General features: G+C 35.3%; 1 protein-coding gene across 4 annotated transcripts in view; it reads left to right on the top strand.

Annotated features, from left to right (window-relative positions):
* Positions 1 to 739: 739 nt before the first annotated feature.
* The window catches only part of Kn (EBF transcription factor knot), a 171252-nt gene continuing 145286 nt past the window's right edge, over positions 740 to 26705 (top strand). For all 4 annotated transcript variants that reach the window (XR_013081743.1, XM_076782927.1, XM_076782928.1 and 1 more), the window contains exons 1-2: positions 740 to 1104; positions 21345 to 21498. Coding sequence is in view for 3 of the 4 variants with exons in the window: in XM_076782927.1 (XP_076639042.1) it covers positions 1034 to 1104; positions 21345 to 21498 (225 nt within the window). In the remaining variant the exon portion in view is untranslated. The remainder of the gene's footprint in view (positions 1105 to 21344; positions 21499 to 26705) is intronic.

Below are 26705 nucleotides of genomic sequence, written 5' to 3'. Positions count from 1 at the left end.
CGTGCCGGCCCTGACACATTCGACAAGCGGCGCCGTAACGGGAAGCAACGCGCGGCTGGGGACCTTGAAGGACCTCTCTTCTGGTCACGAGACACCCTCCCGACACTTTCGTGCCGACGATATACGCACCACGCCACCGTCGCCCGCTGCTCAGATTACCGTTGCTCTGCGCGCGTATCCAACTCGATTACTTCATCCCAAGTGGATCCTTCGAGGATCTCGGAGGACTCGTCGCGCGGACACACGCTTGGGATCGAGGAAAGAAACGAAGATTTCGAGATTACCCGGCGAGCTAGGGCCAGCGTCTAGATGCCGCGCGCAAACACCGAGTGACGGACCGGCAGAGTGATCGCGGGGTTTCAGTGACGTCGACGCAGGGGGGAAAGAACCGAATAGCGAAATAAATATATTTAAGAAAACAAGTGAACACGGTCAGTGGAAACGCGTAGGAGACGAAAGCGATCCGAGTGTCGGTGGTACGTCGCGGGGGTCGTTCGCGTGGACACGCGTGTGCGCCGACACGCGGTCGGCCGCTGAGTTAATGGTGTGACGGGGTAGCAGGTTGCACCTGTTACGGGGCCGTTTAATGCGTAGTCACGAGGCGTTCATGTCGAAGGACTTGATCGATTTGACTTGCTCGTGAACAACCGTGGCGCTGGTGGGGATCGTTCTGACCGAGAGGTGATCTCTCTCGATCGGGTGCGCACGGCTCGCTCGAGGAGCCGAGGAAGGTTCTCACTGCGGTTGGTATCGAGAAGCAGAAAGCCTGTTGCCCCAGGAGAGTCCGTACGGCCTCACGACGCGGTCCGACGAGTGGAGCGGTCTCCTGCCCAGCTCCACGATCGTGGGTGCTGGGGGGTCGCCATGGCTCGGACTCGGCGCAGGAGGTGGCACGGGCACCACCACCGGGGGCGGAAGCCCCGTCGAACTCGAGGGTCACTGGGGACGTAAGCTCTACGGGGCGAGCGTAGCTCCGCCACCGCCGCCGCCTCATCACCACCCGCGGGCGCCGCTCGTTTTCGCGCCTCAGGACATGAGGCAGATACTCAAAGAGGAACCCGTGCCACGTGCTTGGCCCCAGCCCGCGCTCGCCGATAACGGAACGTGAGTACCACCACATTTTATCACCTACGATTCCCGTTACTTTTACGGGACACTTGCGACCCCCGAAACTCGAATTCACGTTCATTCGCTTTGGATCGTTCATCCTTAGGGAAAATCGAGGATGGAAAGTGTTTAAGTCAGGTTTATACCTTTTCACTTTGGCTGATTCATCCTTGGCGAAGGTGAAAGAATTTATACCTCTCCATTCTGGATGATTTATCCTCAGATGGAGGATGAAAAGTCCAGTATTCGTGTCGAATTTACGTTTCTAACTTTGGACGAAAGGTCCGCTATTTAAGTCGAATTTCCACCCCTTCGCTTTGGATCATTTATCCTCGGTGAAATTCAAGGATAAAAAGTGTAGTATTTAAGTCGAACACTTTTTCACTTTGGATTATTCATCCTCAGTGAAAGTGAAAGATAAGGGGTGTAGTATTTAAGTCGAATTTACACCACTTCATTTTGAATAATTTATCCTCAGATGGAGGATTTAAAATCCAGTATTCGAGTCGAATTTACGTTGCTAAGGTCCACTATTTAAGTCGAATTTGCAGCCCTTCGCTTAGGATCATTCATCCTCAGTTAAAAATCAAGGATGAAAAGTGTTTAAGTCGAATTTACACTTTGGATGATCCTCAGTGGAGGTGAAAGATGGAGGGGGGGGGGGGGGGGGGTGTAGTATTTAGCCAGTGAGCTGTGTTTGACGACTATATTCGTCGTGCGTAAAACTAGTTACCATTTACTATGCAAATTGTAATTTTAGCGAAAATTAAATTATATTTGTAAGTTTCAATACCTTTGGAATCTTTGAAGGTAAAAACGAAATAAAACAAACAGGTGCACGCTCTGTAAAGAGGTCGCCACAGCTAACTGGTTAAGTCGAATTTGCACTCCTTCACTTTGGATGATCCATCCTCAGTGAAGATGAAAGACGAGGGTGTAGTGTTGAAGTTGAATTTGCACCTCTCCACTTTGGATGATTCATTCTCAGATCAAGGATGAAAGATCCAGTATTCAAGACGAATTTTGACCTCTTCACTTTAGATTCATCTTCAATGAACATGAAAAATGAAAGGTCCAGTATTTAAGTGGAATTTACACCTCTTCACTTTGGATGATTCATCCTCAGTAAAGATCAACGATTAAAAGTCGATTATTCGAGTCGAATTCACGCCTCTTCACTTTGGATGATCGTCGCGTATGATTCATTCTCAGTGAAGATGAAAATGAGAGATGTAGTATTTAATCCCTTGCCATAGAATGGCGAATCTGACTCGTTACAAGTTTTTAATCTCAAATTTTACAATCATGAGGCTACTCACTCGTCATCAGACCTCATATATTGTAATCAACATATTTTTAGATCCACGGGATATACGTAAAACAAATCTATTCCTTTTCGTGGCCATTCCTTGCACGAACAAATTCAAACAAAATTAAATAGTATATGTTCGAACAATTATTTGAAATTAAATCGTACCTCATAATTTGCACCTCATTTCTTTAGATGATTCATCCTCAGATCAAAGATGAAAGACCTAGTATTTTATTCGAATTTACACTTCCTGGATGTTCCATCCTCAGTGAAGTTAAAAGACGAAAAGTGTAGTATTTAAAGTCGAATTACACCCCTTAGCTTTGGATTATTTAACCCCAGATCAAAGATGAAAGGTCTAGTATTTTATTCGAATTTACACTTCTTGGATGTTCCATCCTCAGTGAAGTTGAAAGACGAAAAGTGTAGTATTTAAAATCGAATTACACCCCTTTGCTTTGGATGATTCATCCTCGATAAAGATGAAGGATGAGAGGCGCAGTACTTACACCTGTTCAACGTAAAAAGAATGGCACCGTCCTGATTGGACGCTTGGGAAACCTCTGTCGATCGACAGCTATATCTCGATAATGAACGAAGAGACGTTCGCTTGTCATCGGTCGCGTTTACATTTGTCACGCTTCGCCGTGGAGGAGTCGTCCGTTTTCAGTGTTCGTCGCGTAGGAAATGCAGATGAAACGGTACTTACGTCTGTCACTGCGAACGAATTACCCAGCGATGATCTTCTAGAGTGTCTAGATTTACCTTAGTCGATTGTACGGACGGTTCATTCAGAGCGAAGGCGAGATGCTTTTTAGTTTTCAAGATGTCGACGAAGTAGCGAATGTCTGAATTGATAAGTCTGGTTTTCGTAGAGTGTCGCAAAATATTACAAAAATATTAGTTAAAAGAAAATCGTTTAATCTCTAATATGAAATGATACTTTCATGAGACCAAAGCCTGCAAAACTTAAACTTAAGTAACCCTAAATTATCTAACGGATCGTGTTTCCCTGCTTCAAGTGCTCTTTGCAGAATATTATAGCGTAACAGTCGCGATTACTGAAGTTTGTAATGCGATTTATGAAGTTCTGGCGAAAATTAATTTTTAAAAATTATAGAAGAAATATCTAACTTCAGTATTAATACAGTATTCGTTATAATAATTATTTTTCTTTAAATCCATCCATGATACAAATTACTTAAGACACAGACCTTCCTCGTATTTTATATTACTATCTGAAGATTAAGAATAAAAGAAAGAATAATACAGAATAGATAAACGATATTCCGTCCATTACCATTTGTAACTTCTATTGTCAAACAGCCTGTCATTTTCTTTAATTGTGTAGATAAGCTGTTGCAAATCAAATTCGTGTACTGATTTCTATTGTCGTTTACCTTATCTATTGCTATGTGTATGTACTATGGACGAGTTGTTTGTTCCATCAAAAATAGAGGTTCCACTTTCTTCATTTTGGATGAAACGTAAATAAAAGCAATGTTTATACTTATAAAAGGGTATAAATGCGACGGTACACCTGTTCGACGGTTGCACAGTTAATTCATGGTTCATAATAGACACGTGATGTTCGTTAGTTTTCGCTTCATACTGCAGGAATGGTTTTTATTTTCGTTTTTACATCATCAACCCTCTCGGTACCAAACTGTTTAACACGTGCGACGAACGGTGCAGTGAAAACTTTTTATTTTACGTGCCAGTCAAACAGGGTGAAGTGTTTAGACTCTAAAATCTTGATCCTTTATACAATTGTACAATATTTGAATGCACAGAAAATATGAAAATAATATTTCTTCGTTTCATAGTTTCGATCATTAAGAATTCATTTGTCCTATATGAGTAAAAACGGAGGATCAAAAATTCGTTTCTCTAAATACCACATTTGGATTTACCAAGCACCAATAAAAAACGACGAATCATCTATTATTGCATTTGATGCAAAGACATTTTATTAAAATTATATCATTGACAGTAACAAAGGGAAGGTGGAAAGAGAAAATAACCCCTTAAACCTCGAACGCCGAACAGAGTGGTCCATTTTGGTCAAAATCTAAATTTTTTCGATTTATTCTTCTGCCTTATTATATTTGTAAATTCATTATTCGCCATTGTCGTTTATTTCTACAAGTTCGTTCATAATAATAATTCGTTAAAACTTAAACGTTTATAATTGCATTTCTGCATCCAGATACATTTTTTAAACAATATATCCCTGTTTCGTAATTGATATAACAGCGTGTACAATTTAACTACCGAAGAACTATTTGAATATGCACGTTTGAAATATTTAAGTAGAGGAAAGTGACCAAAGTCAGACCACTCTTCCTATCTATGTAGGGCACTTGCAATGAATGAACCCTAATACTTGTAAATTTTGTATTAAATATAGGAATACTACGCAATTGTACTCCACTGAACTTTTGAATATTTTTATTCGTTAAAATTTAAAAAACTCTTGCAGTTAATATTGTCAGATTCAGAACGAAGATTAATCTGCGGTTGTTTTTGCAATTATAAGCTTGGTTTATATTGTTTATCTCGTTCCAACGATTCCAAGTGTATCGTAATTTTTCACAATACCTAATTTCTTGTTCGAAAAGATGGGAGAAAATGGAGCCATCGTAGTCGCGGTAACACTCTTCGCGAAGCGACGGGAAACGGTTGTAGAAATTAACTTCAATCTTCCTCTATTCGTTCTGCTATTCGATAATTATTTCGCCACAATAATAAACTTCGCATAGGAAACGTAATAGTGTAAAACGAAATTTTTAAAATAACGCACACTACCGTGACACATGGATAAAATCAAGATCAAAGTTTAATAACTTCCTGTCTCGCAGACCGTCGGACATCTGCAACGTATCCCGATCTTATGTTTTCTTAGAAATCCTATTAAAAACATTTGCAAAAAATATTTATAAATCCGTAAGAGTCGACTGTGTTTTTTGCACTTTAAAAAAAACCATAGCCACTATTTGGGGATTTAAAATCGATTTTAAAGTTTCTGTATTTATGTCGGTAGATGGTATTTTAGAAAGAGTGGAAAATATTTATAAACGAAATTTGGAAGGCACGAGAGTTTCGAAAGAGTCGAGTGTTTCTTGCATTTTTATGAAACGATAAAGATTTCCAGAGAATGTAAAATTATTTGCAAAGCTTCTGTATTTATCTGGGGTTTTTGTTTTAAATATTAAAATAAAAGAGGGAAAAATATTTATAAACGAAATTTGGAAAGCACGAGAGTTTCTTGCATTTTTAAGAGATCATGGAAATTTCTGGTGAACGTAAAATCATTTGTAAAGTTTGTGTATGAATATGGACTTTCTTTAATAATCTTATTAAAAGAAATAGTAGTGATAAATATTTATATACAAAATTCGGAAGATACGATGGTTTTGAAGTGTTTCTTGCGCTTTCAAGAGATCAAAGAAATTTCTTGAGAACGTATAATCATTTGCTAAATTTGTGTGTTTATGTCGGCTGTGGAGGAATTTAAAAATTGTTTTACACGTTCCTTTCGTCGTCGTTCGATCCGCGAACAGGGTGAACTTATGTTGTATCAGCAGTGAGCGACGATAACTCCGTACTTCGTGCGGCAAGAACAAATGTCCAGTTTATCTTTGGAAGCCGAGCATTTCAAAACGATTCACACGTACATGCATTTGCCGAACGATAAACCGTGTTTTATTGCAACCTCGCTTAAGGGATTTGTACGACGTGCAAACGACGAAGGTACAGATACGCGGACTCGAGAAGGTAAACCGACCGGGTTGGGGATGCGCTAATCCAATAGCAGTTCTCTTAACTAACCCCTTCCAAGTAGCGTGACACGAGAACCGGCGACCGGAATCGAGTTAATGTAATTGAGAATTTTAGCGCCTTTTGCGCTCCTCTCTTTCCCACGTTCCCTCTTTTACTCGATTGTTTTCCGTTCGCGACGCCATGGCTTTTCATTTGCGTTCGAAAAAAAAGCTAAAAACGTGGAAGAGAGACCCCCAATCGGTTCCCCTCGCGTAACTTTCTCAAAGCTCGCGGTAAAATTAGTTTCCCAACGACTGACTATTCTTAAGATTGTTATCTAAAAACCTAGTTTGGCAGAATCCATGAAAAAAATTAGAGTGCAAAGTATTTTTATGTGAGAGAAGTAGTGGATTAGGAAAAGTGCTCCAAAGTTGGACCCCCAATTTACCTGTTTCATTTCTTTAATTTTGGCGTTGGAATTAATTTTTCAACTGCAATCGATTCTTAAGTCTGTTATCTGAAAACTTGGTTTGGCAGAATTCGCGAAAAAAATTATAGTGGAAAGTATTTTTATGTGGGAGAAGTAGTGGATTAGGAAAAGTGCTCCAAAGTTGGACCCCCAATTTACCTGTTTCATTTTTTTAATTTTAACGTTGGAATTAATTTTTCAACTGCAGTCGATTCTTAAATCTGTTATCTAAAAACCTGGTTTGGCAGAATTCACAAAAAAATTACACTGCAAAGCATTTTTAAATGAGAGAAGTAGTGGATTAGGAAAAGTGCTCTAAAGTTGGACCCCCCATTTACTTGTTTCATTTCTTTAATTTTAACGTTGGAATTAATTTTTCAACTGCAGTCGATTCTTAAATCTGTTATCTAAAAATCTAATTTGGCAGAATTCACGATAAATTTTACAGTGCAAAGTATTTTTATGTAAGAGAGGTAGTGAATTAGGGAAACTGCTCCAAAGTTGGACCCCCAATTTACTTGTTTCATTTCTTTAATTTTAACGTTGGAATTAATTTTTCAACGGCAGACGATTCTTATGCCTCTCAGGCAAACATTTGTAATTGACAGAATTCGCGTGAAGAGCGTTAAACATTTTCAAATTTACGAGGAACTGGCAGAAACATAATAGTTTAGAGAAAGGGTTTCAAAGTCTCACAGGTTTCTGCCCAACGTAAATGTTTTTTATGAAGAGAATATAAGCAGACTTTGAAGAACATAATTCTATTAACAATTCCCTTATTCTGTATTCAATAAACAGTTGCAGTTAAAATACTCAATGTAAAAATTAAAAAAAAAAAACAAATTATTCTATATGTTTCTCTCGTTACTAAACAAACGATCGAAACATTTTTCACACAACAAATAGTTTACGAGAAAATTTGGGTGATCCACATTGCATATTTGATGTAAATTGGGGTTCCCATCGATAATTTCGATGGCGTTGCTTTCACTGGATTGATTAAAAATTCGATCGTGAAGTATTCTCAGTCGGTATTTAATTGAAACGCTGTTAAGGCAGTTTAAACAAGCGGCTTAAAGAAAATGTTAAATGTCGAGATCGTTTCTGTTCAAATTTACGGTGAAAAGTTTCGTTTCCTTCGTGAAGAGCGGTTGTAACGCACAGACGTGCTGAACCGCGACTCGAAAAGAGGGTGCGAGAGGGCTTGGTGAAACTGTTTTAAAACTCCCGGCAAACAGACATAAACTCTCACGCTTTTTAAAAACCCCTAAAAAAGTTACCCACCTAATGAAGCAACAAACCATCGTGCTCGACGAAGGGACACGACGTGTCGCCGGTGGAAAAACGACGACTTCCTACGCGAGTCTACGAACGAAAGCAAAACGAATCGTATGACGAGGAAAGTTCTGAAACAACTATTGCTTTTACTGAATCATTGAATATGCTTTACGAAAACGATATAATTATTCCATTCGAACGAAAATTTCTGAAGAAGAATACCTATGGAATTTCACATACAATACTGCCTCGCTAGTTGACGTAGTTTCTGCCCTCCACTGTTGTCGCAAAATTATTCCCCCGGTACTTATCGAGTCATCGAAACAAAAGATATGAAATTATTTTTATTTTTTCGACGATTATTATAAGATGTACTAACCCTTTCAGTGGAAATGAAAATATTGCAAATATAATTATTTTTAAACAGTAAATGTAATTATTAATCTTATGGGATTTGTTAGGTAAAACTTATCAAGTTTGAATTTAGAAAACCATCTTCCACAGGTTGGAAACGACATAGTGGACTCACCGAACATATCACACATGTTTTTCATGGTATTTTTAACGTCGACTGCTATTAATAATATAAGACAAATGATTGCTCAAATAACAATTGACAGTTCATTGCTTTATACGTAAAGAATTTTAATATAGTGTCTATTGTTTTGAAGAAAGAAATACTGATACAGATGTCTCTTGAGGAATGTGTCTTATAATTTAAAAAATACTTCATTTCAAATATTTAATTTTAAAATACTTACATACCATACTTGGGGAGTCTATCTTATAATATTAAAAATATTTACTTTAAAATACTTAGTTTTTACAATATTTACATACCATACTTGGGGAGTCTATCTTATAATTTTCAAAATATTTACATACTATACTTGGAGAATCTGTCTTAGAATTTTAAAAATACTTCGTTTCAAATATTTAATTTTGAAATACTTACATACTTGGGAAATCTATCTTATAATTTAAAAAATACTTATATACCATACGTGGGGTATCTATTATAATTTTGTCCTAACAAAAATCAGCTCACGCGTACATTTTCTCCGCGTTGTATTTTCTTCGAATTAAAGATTTCGTCAGATTCTCTTCTTCCAAATATGGAAAATATGGAAACGCGAGAGATGCCTTTTCCGTGGCGGCGGTTAGAATTGGTAGTCGTAAACAAATTAATAAATTTTTGCCAGCAGCAGCTGCAAAATACTGCGTTAAATTGAACAGCATTCGCGGGCAACGTGGACTGGTCGCGAATTACATTCGGATATATTACAAATTGCTCATTATCTCCGCGCGCATTATGAATCACATTGGGTGCAAGCGTAAATAGACTGCGCTTCGGCCAACTCGTAATAACTAACGCCCGGCGGTATACATTAACTGCGGATTTATTGTAATTCTCCGCGATTGCTTTATCCACGAATTCGTAACTGTATCCACGGGTTTGTGTTATCCGCATATTTCGACCGTAATGCATTGTGCGCAAATAGCATAGGTTGCGGATCGCGCGTGAAGTATAGAACAGTCTGGACAGTTGTTTGCCGATCTATACTTTCGAATTGCCATCGAGCCCATATTCAATCCAAAACGATCAAACAAAAAATCATTTTTGATTTTTCTTTTCTTCTTTTCTCATTTCTCGCGAAGTTACAGCGTTTCTGAGAGAAATTTATATCTATTAGACTGTTAGACTTTCTAGGATTGACGAAAGATAAAATTCAGAATTTAATAACGGAACATAACAAAGTGTCAATCGCTATTTTTTATGGAATTTAGCATCCTAGCAGAGCTACCAAAATTATTTAACCCTTATTTTTTTTTATCGTTCATGTTGAAGAGGTGAATTTCGTCCTCAAAGTAGAGTAAACGTGTTTACTCTAAGATGTTACGAACTATTAAAAATATTGGAACAATGTAAATGGATGAATTTGATATTTTTTATATATCGAAAAATGGGCTTAAGAAGGATAAGTTCTAATATGAAACTGTTACGAGTTTCATTCATTTTTGGAAATAAATTTTCAGGTCGCCCAAATTGCATATTCCTAGTTAATGACAATTAATGTTAGAATTATCAATGACTCTATTAGAGAGGCCAAAATGACTTTTTATAGAAAAAGAAGTATTACAATACAAGATTATGTTTCCTTTACAAGCATTTACTTTGAACTAAATTAGACATATTTTTTGATATGCAACAGCATCGTAAACGAAAGAATGAAAAACACAATAGGAGTGTAGATATCCAACAACTAATTGATAATTTTTATACATTCTGAAATATACGTATATAATTGAACTATTTTATGAGAAACTTCTAAAATTCTAGTGAAATCAATTACCTAAATTCTGTAAGGGTTAAAAATGACTTGTCTCAGCATATGCAGATATAAATTTTATTATTCATAAATTTTACACAAGAGAAAAATAAAAGCACAGATTAAACAGTCTCGATAAAAAATGTTTCCCTTTTTGTCAAATTTTCGAGTTCTTCCTCGCAAATTATTCGTCGAAATTTACGCCCAGTATCAGAGGGGTTTATTTACCCTTTTATCATCCCCCTTTAAATAATGTTTTTTATTATCGTGGACGCCCGATTAAGACTTAATTTAAAAACATAAATATGTATGTACATAAACAATTTTCAAATTTAGAGGAATAAATACTTTCAATGATTTCTTTGCACTATATATGCAGTATAATATACGATCGTGCATTTATCTTAATACACCTTTTATCGAAATCCACCAATAAAATTCTCTAGCAATCCCAACAAATTGTGGCCATAATCTTTCTTGTCGAAGGAAACACTTTGGCTTTTTTCAGGGATGATTTCTTTTTTATCAGAGGGTTCCTAGTTCAATAGAGGATCATAGTTTCATCTCCTGTTACGACGGAATCGTGCACCGACTTTATTTAATATTATTTTCTTTTTTTAAATATACTTTTATCAGTGTCAACCTTCTCGAAGCTTTTTACACTTTTTGTGTCTAATAATTGTGCTAATAATTGATATGTGAACGTGTCTCGTTTCTCATATCATGTACCAGCGTTTATTTATCAGCAAATTACCGTGAATAATTGCTGATTGTCACTTATTGTCGCTAATTCCTTTCTTCTTCAACGACTTTGCACAATTTCTCCGACAAGATCAACGTTTTCAAGTACCATAACTTCCGCCAAGTCGGGATGTTGACCGTCTTTAAGTGACTTTCGCCATATACGAAATCTCTTTTCTTATTCCTTAGCCGCGGAAATATGACGCAGATTACACGCTTCCTTTCTCGAGAATTTGATTACTGCACCGTATTCGTTTTTCGAAAACTTTGCTATACAGTCTGTCTCAGAATCATGGGACAAGGGAACTAATTATTTCGTCAAACGTTTGAAATAATTTCAAAATTTTATTACCTAGTCTACAACGTCATTCCTTGGGAATAAAACTACTTAAAATTATAGAAATTATAATTATTCAAGATCTCCTTCAAGTACAATTATTTAATACATTTTTCACTAACTCTGTTTCACATTCCATTGACATGACTCATAACTTCACTTGTATCATTAAATTATCTTCAGGGTAGGTACAGATTTTTTAACAAGTAATTATATTCAAACCAGATAAACAGCTATTTTGAAACTGAAATTATTTTAGATTAAAACTATTATATAAATACTAACTTTTTAATGCATTATCTGTCATGTGTACAGACTGATGTAAAATACATATCAGCTGAAATTTTAAATCTTACTACTTTATTTACGATATAGAATTGATTCCTATTCTTCGTTAACGTCAAATAAAATATAGTACCTAATATTTATTATTGATAAACTAATTTTTCGTGATTTTGGTGTTGTGCCATACGTCGGTTTCGGGGGCTGGATTATTTCGTGTATCGACGAGCGCAACGAAAAAACTAGTATCGTACGAAAAGGCGCAACTATCGCGTCCTACATCTTCATTTGCGTATTTGGCCGTGCAGTGTGTATCGGGTTATCTTTGTCGGTCGATCGAATCGCAGCATTGCCTCAGTCGTCGTGAAAGAAAAGTTACGCAGTTGGAATCGCTGAGCCCCGGGGCTGAAGGCAACGCAGCGACGCGTTTGTACGCCATCGACGAGCGTTATCTGCTATCCAAAAACGAGCGAGTGGCAAATTGTGCACCGTGAATACTGCGCGCGCGAATCGAGCCCATAATTATCATCCCCGCGTCGCTTACAATTAGTGTGGCCCGAAACGCGCGAGCCCTGCGCGAAATACTCGACGAAAGTGGCCGTGATCGCGCCCCTTTTAGGCGAAAATCGCGTTCTTATTGTTTATATATCGTTAAAATTATTGGAGATTTAGATATCTATTTCAGTACTCATAAATGGCTTGTGTTTACAAACATTCTAATATGTAATAGCACACGAGACTATTTCAAACGAAGAGAGATAAATCGAAATGATTTAGTAAACTTTATTAATTTCTGGAAGTAAATGGACCTCTTTTTTATTGTTTTTGGTGTTGCAAAATATAAACTGTATCGTCAGCAGTTTGCTTTTAAGCTCCTCCGATGAATTGTTTATTCGTAGAATTTTCTTTCATTCTTCGAATTCTTTTCTTTTCTATTTTAAACGCGAAGAAAGTCTCTTTTTATATTTTTTTTTCTGGCAAACTAAATATTTCAATAGCAAAGGAAACTCTTTCTTAATGGGTTTTAAAGAACAATCTTTTGATAATCAGAAGAGGAAAATATGATTTACTTTACATCTTTCATGTTGCTTTTTTTAAATATCAATACATGAAAAATATAGTAATGTTTAGAGAAATTTTAATTCTCGAAAAACTACAAATACGTAAGATACGAACGATTATATTTAGGGGTTGAGACAACCCTTTACGAAATTTCCATTTCATTAATTCTATTAATAAAAATGAGTGATACTTTTTTGTTGAGTTTAAAATCCAATTATTATTACAGAGTTTCTTTAAAAAAGAAGGAAATAAGCAAAGTTATATTCGTGAATTTGATTTTGCCTATTGACGTTTTTTCGTATTTCTCCCAGTCGCGTGGGACACACTGTATACTCGAGGCACACAAGCCGTCGTTTCCCTACATACTAATTATCGCAACACCCTTTCTTTGGAAATTTCCAACATTCCGACTCGTTCTGCTTTCAAACGCGTGACCACGTCTTTCATCGACCAACGATTTATACCACGCGCTCCAAATAAAGCGTTAGAAACTGTTTTCTGAGAAACCAACGAAGATATCGACTCCATTTCTTTTTTAAGTTAATCTCTTCGCGCGCGACCAATAGTTTTTGGGACGACTGTTAGGAATACAAATTTGGACCCCCTAGAATTTCATAAATAAAAGAGGATATTATTCTCTTTTTTTTATTTCGAATAGCTCTTATCGAACTGAATAACATTTACTCGAATTATGTTTTCCTATTGCGTATAATTACAGAGTTAACTCCATTTCTACCAAAGGTATCGAAAGACATATTTAACATTTTAACTTGAAATTATTTCAATCATTTTTTCTGAGTAACATGCCTAGCATTAACAATTAATTTCACAGTTATTTACATAGATAAATAAATAATAAAAAGATGGATTGTTTTGCTTTTGAACTATCCATAAGGTGAATTTGATGAAAGAGTCTACAGAAAGATAAAGTTATAGTAAAAAATCGTTCTTAACACGAATCGTGGGATCTAAAATCTTGTAATATTTTAGATTTTAGATCGTAGATCGACAGAGTTCTATTTCGAATTGTTTCGTGACCATATAGAGGAGTCAGTGGTTAATTTACAAGGGGTTCTTCGACGTGATTGGTTATTTAGGGAGAAAAGCAATGCAGAACAAAGAGCATGCAAAATTTTGGGTTAATTAAAAATAGGTAATTCATAGAAAATAACTGCGGTTCGATTGTTGAGGTCAACGCGACAGGGTGGTCGTTTATGAGACCCATTGTTCGAATATTCAAGAGGCTCGACCGAAATTACCTAGATTGTAGAAAAATGCAGGAATCTTTCAAAGTACGAACGATTGGTCGTTTGTTGCAAACCCTGGAATGTACAGTGTCGTACAAAAGTATTGATAAAGTCTGTTTTTTGCAATAGAATCGCGTGTAAATCTCAAAATACTGTTTTAAGTCTCTGAACAATATGTACAAGAAATCTGAAAACTCGAACAATTGCAAGATTATTAATAATAAAAAATGTACAAGCCTTTTCTTGAGAAACATATTGACACATTTACTATTTAATAATGGATCTCATTCTAATATTCAAGCTGATATTTTTACAACCCATTTCGTTCTTTTAAAAGTTTGTCTTTGAATTATTGTTTTTTTTCAATCTTCTTGTTCGTTTCATGATTGTTTTATCTTTGTGAGGTATTTTGGAACTGATTTGAATCCAATGAGCTTCACATAGACTTAAGAAATAGAGAAAAACTCGTTAAATAACATCAGCTTTTTATGCATAATAACACTTACATTCGTACTATAAAAAAAAAGCAAATTATAATTCTGTATGAATATTTCAATATACATATATCATTTAGGAAGTCATTATTTTTGCCTAATCTTTATAACATTTTATTCTAATGAATTGTTCGAGCAATTGTAGAGTATATTAATAAATTACCCGACCTTGAAGTGGTTGTTTTATAACAATAATATGAACAAATTGACAGTGAATAATAATGGTAGTGTAACATACATCCTTTATTACATGTTAAATGCTAGAAATTATGTAAATTATTGTAATTTATTGAGATTCTTTTTATGAAAAACAACTATTTTTCATTTTTCTTCATTTTAATTCAAACTTTATTATCCCATACTCCAATACAAGGTTTCCAAATGAATTTTTGTGTTAACGAATTTCTAAATTCTTTATTTATTATTATCGTTAATTCTAAAAGCTGTATATTAAAAACCAACACTTGAAGACACTGAAATAAACAGTTTGCATGGCACTTGCTTCTGTATTTCAATTCTTGACAGCTATTTCGACAAATTTATTCACGAATGTTCGTTCCCAACTTGAACGATCGCTTCAACGTTGGAAAATTCGAAATGAATAATGAACCAAGCACGCGCGTACGATTCAATATTCATGCAGCGGTGAACTACGCGAACAGGAAAACAGATTGATAGCTCTTAAATGGTGGACACGCGTAGCAAGTGATGAGAGTAGGAAATGAGGCGAAAAATAGGTGCTTAATAAAGGAATATTGGCGCGAAACGCTCTCCCGCCGCGTGATTATAATTACACCGAGCTGTTAAATTGCCTCGGCTTCTAGATTCACTGGCGTGTTGTGCATTTCCCAGTTTCTCCCTTTGAAAACATCCTAAACTCCACGGTAGTTTTACAATATTTGTCACGAGGAATTTTCTAAAACAACTGCTCGAAAGTTTTATTTTTACGTATCAAATCAATGTTTCGAATTACGTGTCAAGAAGATGTATAAGTAGAATATAATCATAGTATAATCATATTTAATGTAATCATAGTCATATAATCATAGTCAAACATAATACATGCAGTGACATTATCAATAATAATTCATTTTTAAATTGTTGTATTGTTCATTTTATATTTAAAGGCTCTATTTTACAAAAGTTATTGTACAAATTCAGTGCTTTTACAAGTCACCTCGTATTATGAAAAAACTTTTATTGACTTTTATGAAACTGAATCCTTCTTTAAAATGAAGCTTTATAATTTTTCGATGCAGTTTTTTAATCTTTATAAAAGGGTTTTAAGATACTTATTCATATAGTTACAGAGCAAAACGTAATTTAGAGATTAAGCTCCATTTCTTTCATTGTATCGAACACAAAAATTATCAAAAAAATCATCATTTTATCTGAAGGCGTACACGTTTCGAAATTTTTTCAGAATTTTAAACAATTTAAGATTACCAATTTTATATTGAAGTTATCAAGCGACTACGTTTATATTCTGAGAGTTTTTGAGTCTTGATTTGGTTATTATTGTGTAACTTTTTCAAATTTGAAAGTCTTCAAAGTGGTGGAACATTGTTAAAAAAAATTTAAATACTTATTTGTTTAGGTTATTGTCTTACATATTCGGTTGAGCATGTTTCTGTTATTATAGTTTTAGTATATTTTTATAGTTCGTAATGTACAATTTCTTCAGATTTTTTGAATAAGTGTATCACAGTCAAAGAGATTAATACTTGAACTACTGAAGTGGACAAAATTCGTAATTTCTAATAAAAATTGTAAAAAATATACACGACTTGATTTTTGAAAATTTACCGTGGTTTTTTTTATAAGAGAATGAATAAACATTTATTTCCATTGCATTAGTAATTTCTTCAAGTGTCTACCGTTTTAATTTCTTTGGTACAAATAAATACACCATAATTGTTGGTAGTTCCAGTGTTAAAAGACGATCTTTCCTGTATACTTCTTCTAGAAGCATACTTGCAAATGCTTCCTTCAACAGATGTTTACTTCCAAACTTACAAGAATATAGAAACGCATGAAATTGAAATAATCTAGATTTATCCCATTTATCCAAAAAAAAATTGTTCCAAACGTACTAGTAAAGTCTGTTTTACGATCCTACTATTCGTATCCCAAGTTTGAGCATTTAACCCTTGGACCCCGTCTACAAAAATATAAAGAAACCTGAAGATCTTATCTTCTTTTCTATCGTTTTAATTTCTTTGGCACAAATAAATACACCATAATTGTTGGTAATTCCAGTGTGAAAAAACGATGTTTCCTATCTACTTCCTCTAGAAGCATATTTGCAAATCCTTTAGAAATCAATATAAATTATAAAAACGCATGAAATTGAAATACGAGAGTCGTTCAATAAGTCCTTAGAGAAAGATAAAAAAACAAATTATTTTAGATAGATTTTTTTTATTTTTCCTTGCTTCAATCAACAATAAAAAAGAAACCATGTGGTAGATACAACTGAGAGTTTGACAGCTGTCTAGTGAGTAATAATGCTTACTAAAAACAGACCATTTTCGATGTTACGAGTGCCAGGTCTTGGATTTTCTAAGAACTTATTGAACGGCCCCTCGTAATCTAGATTTATCCCATTTATCGAAAAAAATCGCGGTTCCAAACACGCTACTAAAGTCTGTTTTACCATCCTACTATTTGTATCTCAAGTTTGAGCATTTAACCCTTGAGCCCCGTCTACAAAAATATAAAGAAACCTAGAGATCTCATCCTTTCGTCCCTGAAGAAGTGACGAAACGAGCACGACGACTGAAACGATCGCGGTGGAAAATCATCATCGGAGGTCCCATTCGCGAAATAAAACGGGACCGGTCGTGCTCGCATATTGTTATTTTAACGAGCATAGTCTTGTAACCGCGGCTGCGCGGCGCTCCGCAATCCGCAACGGTTTCCAAAAAGGTGTGCGGCAATCGCACCGCAGGTGATAATGTAACGGCGCGGCAGGATGTGCCTACACGTTATATAGGAATTGGTGCATGGCAAACAGGGCAAAATAATCGGACGTCGAGAGTTATGGGGCGCGAACCGGCGGCCGGTTAATCAGCCACCGATAATTATCGACACGGGCAGTACATCACTCCCCTCCCGGCAACCCTGCCACCCGCGGTGGCCTCCTTCCCTCCAGCAGACCCTCTCTTCGTTCTGCACCGGATTCACCACCCCCTTCGACCTCGAATACCCGGATGGCAAACCCCTTGTAACCTCCTCCTCTGCCTCCTCTGCCTGCCGGCAGACCGACATCCCACCGCCTACCGTGACAAACGCACCGCCGATACCATCATTTATTTCGCAAATGTGCTGCAAAACTGCCGCTATTCATTTTCGGTCCAGTCGATTCAGTTTTCCGCTCCGAGAGTCCGTCCTGATGGCATTCCGCGCGATCGTTTTATCGCTTCACGGCGATGCCGGGGCGATCGCGGCACCCACCGCCGACCGATAATGCGATTTCTCCGCGGCGGGGTTCGACCCGACGCACCCTGGGCTCTCGACGTGTGCCCGCTCGTCCCGGGGTCGGTTGCTTAATAAAACATAGACACTCGATTCCCAATGAAAAACCTCGGAGAAATGTACTTGTCAGTTATTAATGTGTTTTGAGTGACCCCTTCCTCGAGGATCGTTAGAGGGATGGTCATTCTGGGGCACAACACCTACGTTTTTTAACGTTTTTGATATCTACGAATCTTATTTTATATTTGTCATCAACGGATTAGGTGCTAGTGGCCACATCAGTAAAGCAATGAGGACCACGAGGTGCCACTTTCTGCTGACGAGCGCGGAAAGTGGCACCACAAGTTGTCTGCCAATGGTCCAAGAAAAAATGTCTGAACATTCGAATGTACTTGGCAGTAATGATGTTTTAAGTAACCTTCCTTGAAGATCGTTAGGGGGATGGTCATTCTGGGGCACAACACCTACGTTTTTTAACGTTTTTGATATCTACGAATCTTATTTTATATTTGTCATCAACGGATTAGGTGCTAGTGGCCACATCAGTAAAGCGAGGAGGACCACGAGGTGCCACTTTCTGCTGACGAGCGCGGAAAGTGGCACCACAAGTTGTCTGACAATGGTCCAAGAAAAAATGTGTGAACGTGCGAATATACTTGGCAGTAATGGTGTTTTGAGTAACCTTCCTCGAGGATTGTTAGGGGGATGATCATTCTGAGATAAAATGCCTAAGTTTTTTAATGTTTTTAACACATACAAACACATAAATTATGTTCGTTGTCGACGAATCAGATGCTGAGGATTACGTCACTAAGGCAATGTAGTGTGTACGGGATGTTCGGCCACTTCTGGGAAACATTTGAATGGGAGATTCTAGAAACCAAAATAAGATGAAAATCAAGAATACCAATTTGTTGATTGAAGCTACGTTAAAAAGTTATTAACGTTTAAAATTCCATACCGACCGGAAAATTTTTCGGCGAAATTAAAAAATTTAGAATCATTCTGAAAAAATTATTTTTGGTTGCGGGGGTCAATTACAATCATTTTTGGTCAATAGACATACCCTCGAAATCGTAACCATTTTCGAGAAAAAAATTCCTTACCGAAAATCTAATTTCAGGCCAGAAATGTTATTCCAAAATTCCGTATGTATTTTTAAAACGTCATAACTCCTGAACGGATTGGACGATTTTAATGTTTAAAAAAGCAAACTACGCGTATTTTAGTGGAGAATAAGTTCAAATCGCAAAAATATTCGAAAAGTTGATCCTTGACCCCGCAAAATGAGAAAAACCTCATAAAAATGGTCCAATTTTCAAACAGTTATAACTCCTGCAATTGTAAATATATTTCAATGAAACTTTTTTCTGAAGTAGAGCTCATGGGTACCTACAAAAAAGTATTAAACAACTTTTCTGTAGGACGTCAAACAAAATTACTAAAAATGAAAAACGAATTTTTAAGAAAAATCGACAGGGGGTAGGTGCCTAAATTTTTCGACGAAAAAAAAATTATTCAAATCGTTCTAAAAAAATTATTTTCAGTTGCAGAGGTCAATTACAATAATTTTTGGTGAATAGACATACCCCTGAAATCCTAACCATTTTCGAGAAAAAAATTCGAGTAGGTGAACAAATTTTTCGACAAAATTAAAAAATTTCAAATCCTTCTGGAAAAATTATTTTTATTTGTGGGGGTCAATTACAATCATTTTTGGTGAATACACATACCCCTGAAATCCTACGTACTTTCGAGAAAAAAATTCTTTACAATCAAAAATCGATAAAAATATTATAAAGAAAAATTAAACAGTATTGAATCATTTTTATATTTTGATGTATCCAAAGAATTGTACCTTTTAAAGAAGTAGAACTTTGGAAGAATTATTCGATGCAGTTCTTTAATTTCTATAAAAAGGATGCAATCCCTGACGTTAATCGATACACCGGAAGTCCTCTTAAAATACAGACAGATATGTCATATACATCGAACAAAATGGTAGAAAACTTATTTCCTTAAATATTAACACACCAAAAAGCTTTACAAGCTGATAAAACGTAATAATTTAATTCTTGTGAAAGTAAACAATCAAAAAAAAAAGAAGGAAAAGAAACTTTTATGACCGTAATATAATCTCCGTGACGTTCGTCGATGCACCGGAAGTCCTCCTGCAATAGAGAGAGGGCAGTTCGTCGAACGTGATCGTGGAAAAGACATTATTAATCGTGACGCGAAGCCGAATGAAAAATCATGTTTTACGAGATCAGTCCAAGTTTAATCGCAGACGCGGACTACGTGAAGCAGCGCACTCGAAAAGGGGACTTTCCGTGCCATTACTCAAAGATGGCATTGGAGTCCGGTGGCCTAATCTCGGCACATGAGACCTTAATGGGATTTTAAGGCGTAGAGGCCACCTGCGCGCTCCCCCACGGACAACCTCGTTTGTCTTTCCTCTTACCAGTTTGGGCATTCTTATTGCATTCAAGGTCGAGTAAGACATACCTATTTGACCCTACGATGGTGGATCTCACGTTTAACGTCCGAGTTTGGTATCGAGCATCGTTTCGCGTCGTGGAACGCACGCGGTATCTTCATACCGGTTAGTCGTAACGAAATGTTTGTCATTCCTCCACATGATCCAAGCGAAGGAAACAGAAATTTACAACTCGAAGATCATTCTCTAAATATTTCTGAGAAATGGGATTTCTTTTATACAAATGTTTCCTCAATTGTTATCGAATGACTATTGCAAGATATTCGAGGCAAATCATAATTTTTATTCATAAACAGAATATTTTTATTAATGTTCCAAAACTCAAAATATGCACTTCTTAGATAACTACATATATGTATCGACATATTATGGTCGTAGATATTATTTATGATATCTTGAATTTTTCATTCCCTCCTTTTTCTTTATATTTTATATTTAATTTCAATCGAAAACGCCAGTAAAGAGGAGAAATCTGTTTCTTTTCTGGATCTTAGATTGTTTTTTTCTTAAATCATTAATTAACATTATTTCTACCGCGATTTTATGCATACATATTTCGACCAAAAGGTGTTGTTTAACACCTTTGCATTTGGATGTAAACAATTGTGGAAACAATTGTTAAAATAAAAATCTTTTTATAAAGTCGAAAAGTCAATTGAGGAAAAATGATTAAGCCTAGAAAATAACAAGTTAAAATTTCATCAATATCCATAAATCCGTTTTTGTTTAAACTATTTATATTCTTTATTTTGTAATACATTTGAAAGAGAATTCGATTGTTAAAACGATTAAATATGTACCCTTGACTTTGCGTACTTTATATTTGTTTAGTTATGACCACGAGATTTAAAACACAGTTTGAGAGAAATAAAGGTGTATACTTATTTCATAACGATTAGATAATATTATATTGAAATAACGAAATATTTGTATTCTTTGTGAATTTCAGAGTCGGAGTAGGCAGAGCACATTTCGAGAAACAACCACCAAGTAATTTAAGGAAAAGTAATTTCTTCCATTTCGTGATCGCACTCTACGATCGACACGGTCAACCGATCGAAATAGAGAGGACTTCCTTCATGGGATTTGTCGAAAAAGATCAGGTAATACTTTTGATACACGTTCTATTGATTTATTTATTTAAAAACCATGGTCTACGCGAGGTTAACCTTATTTTTTTACTTCTATACGTACAAATGTTCCAATATTTATTTTATACAATTATATTTTTTACTATTTGTATATTACAGTGAGCATTATTTAAATATGTGTAATTATGTGGCTACAGTCCATGGAACATACTTTTATTGAAATGTATTATTTATACAAAAGGGAGAAGTCATACTAAGATAAAATTTGGAAAAGTTGAGGAAGTGAAAGTAAATTAAAATATATTAAATAAGATATTCACAATAATACGAAAACCTATAATTTTTTTAACGAATAAAAAATGGTTTCTTTAAAAGAGTAATTCAAACTACATTTGTGCAAAATTCAAATATTTGAAACATTGGGAATTGTATTACTCGATTATTATAAACTTTCTAATTTTATAACAGATTATAACGTTTGTCCACTGCTAGAGGTGTTTCCTCAGATTGTATATTTTAATTCTATTGACAGTCATTATTTTTTAATAACAAACTGAAGTAATCCTTAAATATTCAATTCGCGAAATTGATGAGTAGCATAAAAAACCGTAATAATTACTATATAGATTGTTCCAGTAATCGTGGTACAATCGGAAAGGTGGCAACATGAAAAAATAAATCGAAAACGTAAAATAAAATTTTTTCGTATGAAGCTTCGTTTCCAAGATAATTAAATTTGAAAATCTACGGAGTACACGTCTGACTGAATTCGTCTGGCGTGTCCGTCCATTACTCTCCATTTCTACTTATATTGGCGTCCAGTCTTCCAGCGCTCTTTGAATTTTACTATCACGGCCAAAATTCTGACAGTACAAAATTAACTTGAAATTATTATCTAAGTTTAATCATTTTTTCACTCAATTGTTTGCATCCGAATGCAAAGGTGTCGATAGACACCTTTTGGTCGAAATAGGGAGGCGTAAGACCTCGATAGAAATAGTGTTAAAATAAAAAACAAACTTTAAATTATCTTTTCCAAAGAAGATTGTACATTATAAGAAGTAGGAGGGGGGGATCAATTTTGGTAAAAATTTCGTATCGAATCAAACACCTGGTAAAGTCGATTAAATAAAAATTGTTTGACCCAGTTCCACAGTTCCAAAATTCTCAACCTCCGTCGTTAAGTACGTCATATTTATATAATTTGACTGAAACTTCGGGACAAAAATGATCCGTGCGAGTGAAGGACGAGCTGCATAAACAAACGGTATAAAAATCGGGCAGGATCGTTGATACATCGAGTTAAAAACAAGGGTTGGTGTCGAGTGACAACTTTGGAATTTCAATGCTCATGGTAGCCCTGGTCTTCCCGGGAGAATAAGTGGAAAAAGGTGAGGTGGACCTTTATGACGTCGGGGAATATCGTGCGGGCGCACGCTTATCTCGATAATTGCCATTTCCATCGGGGGTGACGTCAAATATTAAACGCCTCCGCCTATGCGTATACATATCGATAGTCGGCGGGGTACACCTCCAGCTTTTCCAGCAATTAGTCCGACAGGCGAAAATCCATTGACCGCGTGAGAAATGGACTGACGCGATCGTAAGGGTATCGATTTGGTCCAGCGGACCGCGTAACTTACGAACAATAAACGGTCTCACTAATTTCATTCGCCACTGTGTCTTTCCATCCTATCAGCGACTTCATCTTGTCACTGTTCCTCCGACAGGATCGGTACCTTGAAAATTCGGTACTCGATCATTCGAAAATCAACGCTATCCCAATCAGAAATGTCGAAACTTTTAAAACTTTCACTCGAAATTATTTTATCTATTTTATCGGTGACTTCATCTTGTCATTCTCGAACAAGATCGGAACCTTGAAAGTTCGTTAGTCAATTATTTTAAAATTAATAATATTTCTAGGCCTGGGTATAATCCAAGTAAATTGTTTGAAAAATAATCGTTAAGATAATATATTATTTTATTTGAAATAACTATTAAATGTCGATTCAATCAGAAATGTCGAAACTTATAGAACTTTATTTTATCTACTTTATCGGAGACTTCATCTTGTCATTCTCGAACAAGATCGGAACCTTGAAAGTTCGTTGCTCAATTATTTTAAAATCAACATTATTTCTAGGCCTGGGCATTATCAAAGTAAATTATTTGAAAAATAATCGTTAAAATAATATATTATTTTATTTACTTGCCTGTTTATTTGAAATAACTATACGTTAGTTTATTTAAATGGTAAAACAATTTTACAAATGATATTTTGCTATTTGGATGTTAAATAGAATAATTTTGTATTTTATTTGTTATGTGATATTTATACAAATATTTTTTTAAATACTCTGTAATACAAATATTATTGAAAGATAAGATATAAAAACTATGAAAGGGTTGTTGTCATAATATGGATCTCTTTTTGGTACATTATTTGAACCGATAACTTTGAAAGGAAATACAGATAAATTATAAAAGTTTCATTCCAAGTATAATTATGGTTTAATTAAGTACAATTAATTTAATCAATCATTTTCAGTTAATTTCAAATAATTAATTCAAGAGTTTGTATTAAGACTTATTAATTTCAATTCCAATCCAATAATTCTTACATTGAATTATTTGTTATTTTATTTGAGCAAAATAATACAACATAAATAAAGTTGTCATTTATAGAATAAAAAAATATAGTATTCGAAATAATCTCATTATTTGTTATAGTATTTCAAATAAAATGTGGCCAGATCTGACTGTTTTTACCAATGATGTCAAAAGACACCTTTTCAAATTTTAACTTGAAATTATGTTCCAAGTTTTTAGTGACGAAAGAATTAATTGAAAACAGTAACACAAATATAATTCGTTCCACGATATCTTTGTCCAACAATTTACTGTAAGTTTTTATTGGAATTTTAATTACATTTCCTCTTGAAGTTCTAATGTATTTTCATCGCGTTCAAAGAAATAGATTCAAGAATTCCCACAAATGAAGTCGTTCGTACTCTCCGGCCACGGAATGTCTCCTGGTTGTTTCTAGACCTTGTATTAATTTAAAACTATTAATTGCAAACGTAAGTTTTTTCGTTTCTTGAAAATTAATTTACAGAAATAATTTAACAATTTCCTCTTTTCCAATGGACAAATTATTTAAATGTGTGTGAAATTAAATTTTCAGTTATTTCATATTATATGAATTCGTTTTATTATATTATGCAAGAATTTTTGCAAAATAGTAATAAATTTAATTCGCAATAAATTCAAATCGCATTTATATCGACAGTGGTTTACAAAGAAATGTATAATTATTTCTCGTGGATAATATTACAAAATAAATGGAAAAACACTAGAAAACAATTATGGAGAGGATTCCACCATTAATTTGATCGATTTCAAACAAGGCTGATATGTTCATCAAACGAAAATTTTAAATTGTTCGCTAATATTTTGGTCAAATTCATGACATACAATATGAGTTATAATATAATGAATAAATAATTAGTTTCATTTCATGAAATTTAGATTTGTAGATCAGGCAAAAGTTGGATATAAAATCTAAAGTCTGCAAAAGTGGCCATTTTTAGCTATTAAAAAACACTTTTAATTTGCGTTTTAGAAAAACTAGAATCGAAATTTTATTCATCTCTCATATTCGCAATTAGGATCGTAACAGGGACTAAAATTGATTTAAACGAGAAATACATATTTGCTACTGATCAGTGTGATCGCCAGTTTTATCCAACTATCGATCTACATACACAGACTATCAATAGTCAAATAAAAATAAACATCGACCAAAAATTGTCAGTGAAACTATTAACAATATAAACATAAGTTTACATTGTTTGAATCATCTATTACGAATATTGATGAAGTAATTGTCAAATGTTTGCGTCGAATCACAATACACTACACAAAAAATTCCATGTCCAGTTCGAAAAGGTTTAAACTTGCATCGTAAGGACGAAAGAGTTTTTCAAAGTGTTTGTTTGAATGGAACAAGCAGAGCCCCGATGATGGTCGGTAATTACGTAGCAAATTAGCCTTTTATACTTGTTTGGCGATACGTGGCTATTTATTATCCTGTCGAAGCGAAACCCAGTTATTGGGCTGATCATTCAATTACTGTAAAGACGTCGTGTATCGAATTAACGATCCGTCGCCATTAATAACGTGGATTTAACCGTGAACGGGGACGGCATACCTTTAAAGAAGTCTAGGGCCACGATCGAGGTCTCGTTGGTTTCTGTTCACTCCGTTTGCGGGACAGATTAAAATCATCGCCAAAAATGATATCTGGCTCGTGCTACGCAGACTTGTCGCGACCCTGTGCTGGAATGGGAAGCGATTGTCAACCGTAGTAATCGTTAGAGCTCCACTTTCTATTGGTCAATTAGTATAGCTGTTTAAGGAAAAGTTGACTGCAACGCAGTTCAGCGTTGATTCTTGCACAAGAGAAATCGCTACGCCGAGAGATACTTCGGACGAACGGCCACGAATGCTCGCGTACTCCTTCCTGACGCTCTATCACGTGTAGAAGAACTAGTAAACTACGTGTCCGTACATCGTCGGATCGATCACGTGCACCGATCGATAGTCCACACGACAGAAATCCAAACTGATAAAGACGAACCGAAACCAACACGCCACGAATTATCGAAACTTAATTTTCACCGCAGCTTTATGCATATCTACAGTAAATTATTGGATAAAAACAGTCAAATGTTTTGGTAACATAATGGAATGAAAATCAGGAAATGATCGAGGGATAATAAAAAATAGATATTCAGTATTAAGAAAAAATCATTTTATTTTTATTACAAGTTTAACACATAGAAGTATAATTTGATAACTATTAGTCCAATTATTGTAAGAATATTCAATTTTTTTTATGGGTAGAAAGGAACCAATATCTACACACAGATTATCGTAATTGTAACTGTAATCTCTGAAATTCTAGATAAACGTCCTCTTCTCATCTTTCCTTACTGCCCCTTTTTCCTACCCTTATTTCACGTTCGCTCTTTTCCTTCTTCGTTCTTTCACGCTTTGGGGTAATGACATACATCCCCTAATAAATCTCTCCGCCATAAATCGTCGGCTAATTTGACCGGACGATGCATTTGTTCTTACTGGAATTTGAAATTGTAAAACGACTCGAATCGTAGCTCGATCGAGGCTTCCTTCTCCTAAACTGCGCGAGAAATAGT

This window comes from Colletes latitarsis, chromosome 2 (assembly GCF_051014445.1).
Source record: "Colletes latitarsis isolate SP2378_abdomen chromosome 2, iyColLati1, whole genome shotgun sequence".
In the NCBI taxonomy this organism is placed as follows: domain Eukaryota; kingdom Metazoa; phylum Arthropoda; class Insecta; order Hymenoptera; family Colletidae; genus Colletes; species Colletes latitarsis.
The sequence above is the reverse complement of the archived record's forward strand: the minus strand, read 5'-3'. Positions and strand labels throughout refer to the sequence as shown.